At 49.1% G+C, this 10,616-nt stretch overlaps 1 protein-coding gene across 1 annotated transcript; it reads left to right on the forward strand.

The window, feature by feature from the left end:
• The first annotated feature begins 3,609 nt into the window (after positions 1–3,609).
• LOC142571759 (uncharacterized) lies at positions 3,610–8,253 on the forward strand. The gene is made up of 2 exons (XM_075680337.1): positions 3,610–3,763; positions 5,940–8,253. Exons 1-2 carry the CDS (start codon positions 3,694–3,696, stop codon positions 7,139–7,141), a joined length of 1,272 nt encoding a protein of 423 aa, XP_075536452.1. The 5' UTR covers positions 3,610–3,693; the 3' UTR covers positions 7,142–8,253.
• Positions 8,254–10,616: the final 2,363 nt, after the last annotated feature.

Raw genomic sequence — 10,616 nt, forward strand, 5'->3', positions numbered from 1 at the left:
TGGATTACTGCCTATATGTCGATTCGTGCGAAATTTGTCCCCATGAATAATGTTAAATTAGCTTTGCTTGACATGGTGCACCGCAGGGGTCAGTGTTAGGGCCATTATTGTTTCTCATATATGTTGCTGGCGTTGCGACTTGCGTTGAGGATGACGCAAAAGTGTGGCTGTTCGCCGACCTTGAGGTGGTGCGTACCTGTGTGCGGCAGTACAAATGACCAGAATCAACTAAACTCGTAACTATAAATAAAATCGCTCGATACGTGGGGTACGGAAATTAACATCAATAAAACAAATCATATTAGTAGACGCCATAAGAAGTCGTTGATTACATTTGATTATAAATTGATGGGCTCGTGATAGAAAACGAACAGACGCTATAACATATTTGGGTATAACCATTCCACGTAGGCTAAAGTGGGACGTTCACATTGAGAACATATGCCCTAAAGCATTTAAAACACTCGGGTTCTTCACGAAGGAAGTTGGCTGCGGCCATCTGCCTCTGTCAAGCTAACAGCATACAAAACATTAGTGCGACGAATTCTCGAGCACGGTAGTATAGTTTAATAATAATGATAATAATAATATTTGGGGTTTTACGTGCCAAAACCACTATCTGATTATGAGGCACGCCGTAGTGGAGGACTCCGGAAATTTTGACCACCTGGGGTTCTTTAACGTGCACCTAAATCTAAGCACACGGGTGTTTTCGCATTTCGCCCCCATCGAAATGCGGCCGCCGTGGCCGGGATTCGATCCCGCGACCTCGTGCTCAGCAGCCCAACACCATAGCCACTGAGCAACCACGGCGGGTGGTAGTATAGTTTGGGACCCTCGTAAGTTATAGGTTACATATCGGTTGGAAAGCATCCAAAACCAGGCACTAAAGTTCACTTATGCTAAGTATTCTCTCCACCATAGCATGAGTGCTCTTCGAAATGTGGCAGGAATATCTACTCTTGATTGTGCACGATGAGTGACTGCAATGACGTTCCTTCTCATGCTTTATAACGATTGTGCCTGCATAGATAAACACGAGCACTTGAAACCGCCCCATTGCCCCTGAGGCCATATGTCACCCGCTGCGACACATTCAAGTTCTCCTTTGTTTCTTTTATCTGTAGAGATATTGAACGCGCTGTCACCGGAAGTTGCCGAAACAGACTCTTTAGACAACTATGTAATGAAAGTGGAATAATACCTCCTCACATAGTAGAAAGTGATATGTTCTGCTCTTTGTTTGTATGTTTGGTAAGCTTGATAGTGACCGCCTAAATCTTGGCGCCATTTGACGTGCATTTTTTGCTAACGAAGCGTAATTATTTGTTTGCTGTACCTGTTGTTTGTTGTTGTTTTGTTGTGCAAATATGTTTACCTAATGTGCTTCTGTGTGCACTTCATAACCCACTTCCTCTAACAACCTGTGTAAGACGGCCAGTTTTTGTCAAATGCATAAAATAAATAAATATGAGGGACACCGTAGTCGAAGGCAATAGATTACCGTCCCCCCCCCCCCGGCCCTCCAGGGCTTCTAACCGTGCAGTTGAATTTACGAGATATTTTTTTTTATTCGAGCTATAGAAGCGAATCTTGTCTCATCCTCAGCGGATACAAATATGCCATGAAAGGTTCTGCGTGTATACGATATGGATTCCCCATTCCAGCGTGCATAAATTTAGTATTCCGCAATCGAGAAACAACTAATATAATATCTGAAAGCATGCACGCTTTTTTATACGTAGCCGCCTGCTTATATAATGCATTCTCTCAGCCACATTTCTTGCAAAACTGCGAAAAAATGCATTGCAAAAAATGTTGCAGGTAAATTGCTCTTTCACCAATCAGGTGTGTCCTTTAGAATAACCCACACGCTACACGGACGAAGCACTGGAGTGGCAGTATACTTCTTCATTCATCGAAGTTTTGCCTTTGACCTTTCGCTGCTGTTTACTTCCGGAAGCCGGAAATTAGACTTCGACATGCCAAAACAAGCGGGGATAAAGTTCGAAAACACGGGCTTTGTATTCGAGCAAGGACGATCTTATCTATCGCGCTCACTATCTTGTTACATAAAGGATTCGGTTATTCCAAGGTTGTATGCATAAAAGAAAAGGATAAGAAGAGAAAAAAAACACAGCCAGGGTCGCGCACACGTGATTGCGGAAGTGAATCGATAATAGCTCATGCATCACACCCGCGCCTGTTGTGGACACGTCGCTGCAAGTTTGAAGTGTTCCCACCAAGCGGGTTCCTTTTTTTCCTGGTTGCGAAGAGCACTTGCGCAAGGAGCGCTTTCGCGAGGCGCATGCTGCAGCCTCGTGTGCAGAACAAACTCGGGGAGAAAGACAAGGCGAGCGTGCTCGAATGGATGGAAAATGAGCGTGGCACATCGTCCTCTGATTTTTTGCGCGTTCTCCTGCACGAACCTTTCACTGCCACTTCCGACAAAGACGATCGCACGTCCCTAGACGCCGTCACCGTAATAGGAATGCGTCTGTCGCGCAATAACCGTTCTGATGAATTCGCGTGTCATTGTGCTTCACTGCAAACGTTAGGGCCCTAGTTTTCGCGAAAAAAAGAAAGAACATGTTATACTTGAAATATAAAACTTGAGCTATAGCAGAGCCACAATCGAAATTATCAATGACGTAAAAATATATGTTAATGGCTGATATTTTAAATTGTTATGAGTCTGTTTGTGCAACCCTGAACGTGTATCTTAACCATAAGCTAATGCGCAGTGCGTTTGCTTCTCTGCATGTCGGTTCATCGCGCCCTCTCTCTCTCTTTCTTTTTTTGCCTTATAAGTATTTCTTCTTTTTTTCTGAGTGCCAACAAGCGTGGTGACATAGAAGTAATTTAAAATTAAATTATGGGGTTTTGCATGCCAAAACCACAATGTATAGTTACGAGGTACGCCGACCTTTGGATCTTTGGACCTTTGGAAATTGGACCATCTGGGTTTCTTTAATGTGCACCGAAATCTAAGTACACGGGTGTTTTCGAATTTCGCCCCCATCGAAATGCGCCCGCCGTGGCCGGGATTTGAATCCCGCGACCTCGTGCTTAGTAGCCGAACACCACAGCCACTAAGCAACCACGGCGTGTGACATAGAAGTAAGACGTATTGCCTATAGCTATAGACTGTAAATGTTAGAAGCTCGAGCGCTCGTGACCTCATAAATTAGACGGAACCAGTCAAACACGTGCGCTTATATTTAAAAAAAAAACACGTCAGAAAAACACGACAACACCTTTGCGTGCGTGAGAACGCCACCTCTATGGTGTTACCGACAAACGGGCGGGCTTGCGAACCTTCTTAGTGGCCTGGAGAGCGGCTTTTTCGTTTTCAAAACGCGTCACTCGTTCAATCGGCTTATCGCCACGCGGGCATGGTGGATCTGTCTTCTTTCATTTTCCTGCTGTTGTCGCGCCTCTGTTACAAGCCACGCGCGAGAACGAGTGCCGGAAGAACGTGAGGGCGCGCTTCACCCGATCCAAGAGTGAGGGGGGGGGGGGGGTGGATAAACGAGACAAAACGAAACGAAAAAAAGAGCGATCTCGTCTCCCTCGCGCTCATCGCGTGCGTGCGATTAATCGCGCTTGCGTGACGAGGTCGCTTCTGGGAAAGCGCGCGCGCGGGGGGGACGCTTATCTGTGGCGGTCGCGAGGAAAACCGCTCCGAGCACCATGCGACGCGCCTCCCTGCTCCCCCTGCTCTGGCTCGCCGCCGGCGCTGTCTCCGCACAAGAACAGCATGGTGAGCAGCAACCATACGTACCCGCCGTGTCTGTGAATACTGCGACAGTATGCGCGCGTATGTGTGTGTGTGTGTGTCACCAAGTCTCGAACTTACATATACGAGCAGAAGACGCGGGGAACGATTCCGGCGTGCGTTTATAATGGCACCAACGACGGCATCTAACGAGGTTCCTGCAAGCAACTTTTTATAGCAGCCTCCCAACAGATTGCGACAGGTGGTAACAGTCGAAGGAGCCGTTTTCCGGAGGCGCCGCAGGCCGTGTCGTATACGTCTCGTCGCGCCGCGTGTGTCCCGCTAACGCGTCAAACGATGCAGTGTGCGATAGTTACTGACGCACTGACAGCTCAGAAAAAGAAAGAAAATCAACACAGCAATTAAACAGGAAGTGAAAGAGGCGAAAAGAAAGCGGGCGGAAAGTTTCATTTTTTTTTTTTTTTCGATTGTATCTTTCTTCAGCTTCATCGCCGTCTCTTCGCGTTGATAATTTGCTGCGTTACACTGCTTCGTGATTGTCAGTGTTTAGGGAACACCAATCATCTAAACGATCACTTGGTGCCCTCGTCAGTGACAAATTGCATGACGTAAGAGTACTAAGTCGTGTCTGGCACTTTGTGTCTCGTGTATACTGACACAGCAAACTTTGAACCCAGTGAAACCACACGAACGTACAGCGACAGCACGATGCTCAACCATCGCCGCCTAGAGAACAGATGGCGACGAGATGTCGATATTGTGTTGCACACATGCGCCACGCGATGGGGCAATCGGGCGCAACTATCGGCCCGGCAGATCGATCGTCACCGATGGAAAAGTACCATCGTGCGGTTCTCGCTACGTCCTCATGCCAGTTTTTCTAGTGAACCTTAGCGTTCCACAGCGCGTGAATGGTTTAATAATAGCGATGCGCTAATCGCAGAAAGCGTATATAAGAACGCAGAAACGGTATGGGCGTGAACCTCAAATGCGCGCCTCCAGGCAACTCAAGAATTTCATTGATTTGCCTCGTATATAAAGTGCGCCTAGATGACGTGGCAACCACCCTCACCTGCTCAGTATATACTGGAGAAGTGCAGCGCTATTTCAAATGGCAGCGGAGACCGTTAACTGGCAGCGTTTGCAGACCGATTGCGCCTATAAAAGCCACCGCGCCTTGGAAGCAGTGCGTGCGTGCTTTCCTAAATGGAGACCTTCGAGGAAAGAAAAATGTACGGAAACCAGACCGCACGGCTGCTTATACATTCCGGCGTGCTTTTAGAAAAAAGTACGTGCGTATAATAAACACGTCCTTTGTACCAAACAGGAGAGTGGAGACGCCAGCATAACTTCGTGGCAGTTAGTTTCAAGTGAAACGTGTAGTGCGTTCAGAGAGAACTGTATAACGTACGCGGCGTCACACGACTAGCGAAGTCCGTTCAATAAAGATCGCCTTGAGCATTGAAAGACAAAGTTGAGCCCGAGGTACGACAGCTGATTGCATGGATTTAAGATGTGTGCGCGGAATTTAAAAGGAGGAGGGGGGTGGGCGAGGAATCTTAAACTTTGGAACGCCTAGCATTAATTGCTAATTCCTAACACCGCTTGGCTGTCTTCTTTCAAGAAGACTTTTTGAGTGGCTTTCTATATGGTATGTCGGAATGCCGACACAAACCGAAAAGAACCCTAACTGTATCGCGATGTTATCGAGCAAATGTAGCGGTGGATTTGGCAGTGAGCGCGAAACTGTTTTTCAGTCGGAGTAACTGACACGCGGGCGCGATAAGTGTCTCGCGAGGAGCCAAGGACGCTGGGAAACCACGCACACGAGATTTCAATTTTGCTTTCTCCTGTTTTGTTGTCCTTATACTGATCCAAACTTTCTTATCACGAGTGCAGCGCAACAGGGGTAGTCGCATATATAAAGCGTGGCTTGTGCATACTTGGGGCCCCTGTCTCTAGGTGTCAGTCTTTATTCTTTCTGCGTTTCTTCGTCTTGTAAATTTGTTTTGTTTGCTGTTTTTAATACACAGTGACAATTTCTTTATTTTTTCTTTGTCATTTCCACCGTTTCACTTTGCTGCGTTCTAAGTATTGTTCTGGCATTTGCGTTATGGTGGGGAAGAATCCTCAGCAGCCAAATTCGTGACGTCCTATGCCTATGGTTGACAACAAAAACAACACGAACCTTTACCTGCAGGAGAGCGGCGCACGTGGGGCGTGTACCTGACTGCCGCGTCGCAGAAACAGAACGGCAAGTACAGGCTCCTGGAGCTCAACTGGTACGGCCTGCCCCCGCACCTTCAGGACGTCGCTTCCGTGCACCTCTTCGACACCGACCCGCACGTGGCGGCGCACAACGTCAGCTGGAATCCGCTCGAGTCGTACCGCGCCACGGGCCGTGACGGACGACGCACGACGGCGGCGCCCTTCCCTCGCTTCAACTGGACCAGTCTGACGACGGACGAGTGTCTGGGCTTCTGGGCGGTCCTCTCGACTCCCGAGAGCCCCGTGGCCTCGACGTCCTGCCTGAGGGCGCGACCTCGCTGGATGCGACAGCACTGCGGCGAGCTGGGCCACCTGCGCTTCGTCGACCTCTTCGTGCCGGGCACGCACAACTCCGCCATGTACGACACCGCTTCGCCGGACCACGTGACCATCTTCGACCACTTCCTGCTCAACCAGGAGGAGACCATACTGAACCAGCTGCTGTACGGCATCCGGTCGCTCGACCTGCGGGTCCAGGAGAGCCGCGGCGAGTTCTGGATCACGCACGACCTCATCAAGGGTCAGCTCACCGTGCGCGACGTGCTGCGGCAGGTGCGCCAGTTCGTGGAGGAGACCGGGGAGCCCGTGCTGCTGGACTTTCACCGCTTCACGACGGGATTCCGGAAGCGGGATCCGCAACCGCACGAGAACCACGTGCGCCTCGTGCAGCTCATCACCGAAGAACTGAGAGGCCTGCTGCTGTTCCGCAACGCGACGAGGGTTCCCCTCGCCGACATCCTGGACGGCTGTCGGGACAGCGCGTCCCTCGGCCCGAAGGTGCTGTTGTGCTACAACCACCCGTACCACGGCCCGGGCGTCGAGTTCACCGGCCTGGGTGTCAAGCACCTTTGGGCAAACACGAAGGACCTGTCGACGCTGCAAAGCTTCCTGGACGAAAAAGTGTGCGAGCCCACGTTCGGCACGCCCACGTCCGCCATGGCGCAGACGACGGCGCAGCTGCCTTTTCTCAAGAGCAACCGCAAGATGGCGCAGGAGGTCAACTCGCACGTGACGCGTTGGTTCAGGGAGAACTGGTGGCGCTGCGCCAACCTCGTGGCCACCGATTTCTTTCTCGGCACCGACATGATAAACGTCGCCGTAGAGTCAAACTTACGCAGGGCTCGCGATAGTTGACGAGCCCTTCGGCGCATTAGGCGAACAACAAGTGCCTAGAGGGCCGTTTTGAGTTCTGACCTAAAGAGCGAATTCCAAGAGAGTGATCCGCGCGTCGGGTTTCCGGTTTCGCGAGGACAGCCGCTTCACTATAATTATTAGTTGAATGTACAGGACGCGAACTCCAAAGGAAAGCATCTCTTCAATATATTCCAGTGTACACAGCAGCTTAATTTTGACCAGGCCCACGGCCTAGGCTTTCCACAGTAGAAGCGGATCTGAAATGCTCATTCGGCTAACTCTCGTTTCTTTTTGTTTTCGTTAAAATAATGCTGAAGCCACATTACATCTTGAAATCCAAAAAGGTGTTTTTAACAGGGGGCGGGACCCTGTGTGGACTGTCGTGTTATATTTGCAGTCGGCTCAAAGGTGATGCTGATCGACCTTTCCGGCAGCTGTAACAAGTTTAAAGTTTAACGTGTAGCCTTTTGTAAGCCAAATGAATGACCGGCAGCTTGTACATAGACTGAACAAAATATACTATATAGGTCTACTACAGGCGTTAGCAAAGCACCCACAAGACGCAAATGCGATAGTCATCAACATCGTTTCCAAATAAAAAATTATGCGCATATTTGTCTTTCCTTAGATAAGGGCATCCCTTCTATGACTGGTCGGTTTATTAGGACCTATAGTTGTAAACGTTGGCAGTTGCAGGGTTCTCCGCAAAGTCTATGTTATCCGGTAATTAACTGATGATAACGTGAGGCGTAATGAAGGCATTCCGGCAATACCCCCTTTTGCTGCAGACACGTGTGATAACCCAATGGTAAGGGCCGGCGCCTAGCTCCGTCAGTACGCACGGTTTTCCGACTTCTGAAGTGCGGTTTCGTCGATAATGTCTTTCGGCGCGAGCATGGTATTGTCGGTTGGACGCTTGCCACCAACGCCCTGCCCGCCTCAACACAAACGCAAGACGTGGCGTACATTGAACAACCTGCTCTAACACATAATGCTGAATTATTACGACATACGTTTGCGCGCAAGTCCGCAGGGGAAATTTTTCGCTGTTTGACTGAGAAAGCACGCAAGGGAGGGAGCTATTTACAGGAAATAAAAGATGCTTGCCTGTATATACTTCTGCGCACATGCCACTATGTACCGAACGATATTTAGGCTGTATACTACCTATTACTTTCTGTGTATTGACGGCACGCACGATTCATTTGTCATTTGAGCACGAGTTAGGAGTCGACAAGGGCTCTGTATGCTGGAGTTGAAAGATCCGTGTTTTGTTTCTTGGTACCTAAGAACACCTCTTTCTGTTATTTGCTTCATTTCTCGTTTTATTTTATTTTTCTGAAAAGAGGCGTTTCATTACACCATCTCTACGTATTCAGCACAGTTTACCATCACACACTATTCAGGATCGGTCCACTTTACTCGGCAAAATGACTAAGCAGACGCACCAAACCCCGAGAAAGCAGGTATAATTAACGATTATGCGCTTTAATGTGTGTGTGTACTCCAGCGAGATTATTTAGGCACTCTTGTTGTTTTATTGCGCGACTCCGCAGAAAGAGCCGGCCATATATCAGTAGGGGCACATAGTACAGACGGCTGTGTATAAGCAGTCGATTCTTTATATTAGTGCTGTCCCGTGTGTGAGGCATTGGGCGTGAAACTGCAGCAGCAGCAGCAGCCATGGTCAGCAAAGTCCGCGAGGATTTGCAAGCAAGGTTTCGCTTTAAAACGATCAGTGTGGAAGCGACAATGCTAGGATGTACAGTTGCAAAGCTTGTACATGCTGTCATTGATTGCAAAAAATATGTTGGAATCACGCAAGCTCTTTCTAAGTGTTTAGGCCTCCGTTACTTTCCGTACTTTTGCGTGTGAAAATAATTTCAGCGTTTGTGAAAGTGGAGTGGTAGGAATGACAGTGGCGTAAAGTGCAAGGCGACGGGAAGCAGCAGCTATATCGCCGCTAAAAGTGCAGTTTAATTCTGTTCGTTGAGGCAGCCCCCTGAATTCAGGGGCTTACGCTGAGGAAAAATGAGGCAACACTTGCTGAATAAGAAGGTCGGCGGGCTCTGACCGTGACGTTATGATTGGAACGCACGGGAGTTGCGCTGCTTCTTTCAGAACTTTTCGTTGCTGGATACATATCGACTTTTTCATTGTTCTTCGTTTATCTGGACGTGGCGACGCGGCGTGTCATCAAGCAGGTTAGACCGTGCCTATGTGCCACGCAATTTAGCTCAGTACGTCTCCCAGGCTGATGTGATAACCTTATCTTCACCTCCTGTTTATATTTCCAATCACAGACCAGTCATACTTGAAATTTGCGTCCCTGCTTCCTCATCAATGAAACCTTGGCGCCTCGACATCCGCGCTAATAACATGACGCACGCTCGTGCTCTTATTAAGAGTCTTGCGCGCCTCTTTCTAGAACTGACCCAGAGTCATGGGACACGCTCAAGGTGCAGTGGCGTCTGCATTGTTCGGTTGAAGGTCATGCACTCAGACGACGTATGTCAGAAGAAATGGCGGATACTGCCACGAAGCTCCGTATTGCCCTTCGGGTCAATCGACTGACTCCGCTGACGCGGTCATGGCAGCGTGAGCTACGGAGACGTTTCCAACGCTTCATCGCAGCGTCGTCTTTGTCAGCTGCTGCTTGGCGATGCAGATGTAATCCAAGTGCACACCCTGAAGTTCTGCGGTTTGCAAGAAACTCGCTTTTCAGACAGTCGAATGGATTCGGTTCTGCGGCCCCAAGAGCACTTCCTGTTACGTCGCCTCCCGCGCGTGATTATTCGCTCTTTGTAACGCATTTTGAAGGCATGGCGTGTACGACTATGCAAATAGATCCTGGTTCTCGACGATCTCGTACAATGCTTAGCGGGCTGCCTCAGGTTCTACGTGAGGCAGCTTGTGCACGACCATCAGCTGATGAGATAAAGGCAGCATCTTCCATGAAGCGTGGCTCGGCCCCAGGGCCGGACGGGTTACCCGTTGAGTTTTATCTAACGTTCCGGGAAGATATTGGTGCCACTTTCGTATCTGTTATCAACCGCTGCTTTGAGAACTGAATTCCCGGCTAATTTTCGCGACGGCCGTATTGTGCTGATACCTAATTAAGCACGAGCCATCCAGTTGGTCGAGAGGAATGGAGGCCAATCACGTTTCTCAATGTTGACTATAAAATGTTCACAGTTATTGTCACTCGGCGCATGGGAAGCCTGATGCCTTCATTATATAGCACCATCAGGCGTGCTCTGTCTCTGCGAGAGAGATACGCAGTCACTCGTTTGTTACGCGTCACATAATGACGCACACGGTGACCAGGTCAACACGAGGTCTCTTGCTTGCACTAGATCAAGAAAAGGCACGCGATCGCCTTGAACATAGCTACATACTTAATGTATTGACCTCGTTCGGCTTTTCATCAAATTTTGTTGAACTTATTAGGAATGCCTATTCAAATATCCGAAGT

The sequence above is a fragment of the Dermacentor variabilis genome, chromosome 2, assembly GCF_050947875.1.
Source record: "Dermacentor variabilis isolate Ectoservices chromosome 2, ASM5094787v1, whole genome shotgun sequence".
Classification (NCBI taxonomy): Eukaryota; Metazoa; Arthropoda; class Arachnida; order Ixodida; family Ixodidae; genus Dermacentor; species Dermacentor variabilis.

What these genes read in the sequence shown, in the direction of transcription:
- LOC142571759 (XM_075680337.1), top strand. Translation starts at nt 3,694, where the DNA reads ATGCGACGCGCCTCCCTGCTCCCCCTGCTCTGGCTCGCCGCCGGCGCT. An exon ending in CTCCGCACAAGAACAGCATG is followed by an intron (nt 3,764 to 5,939) that starts GTGAGCAGCAAC and finishes CTTTACCTGCAG; the next exon opens with GAGAGCGGCGCACGTGGGGC.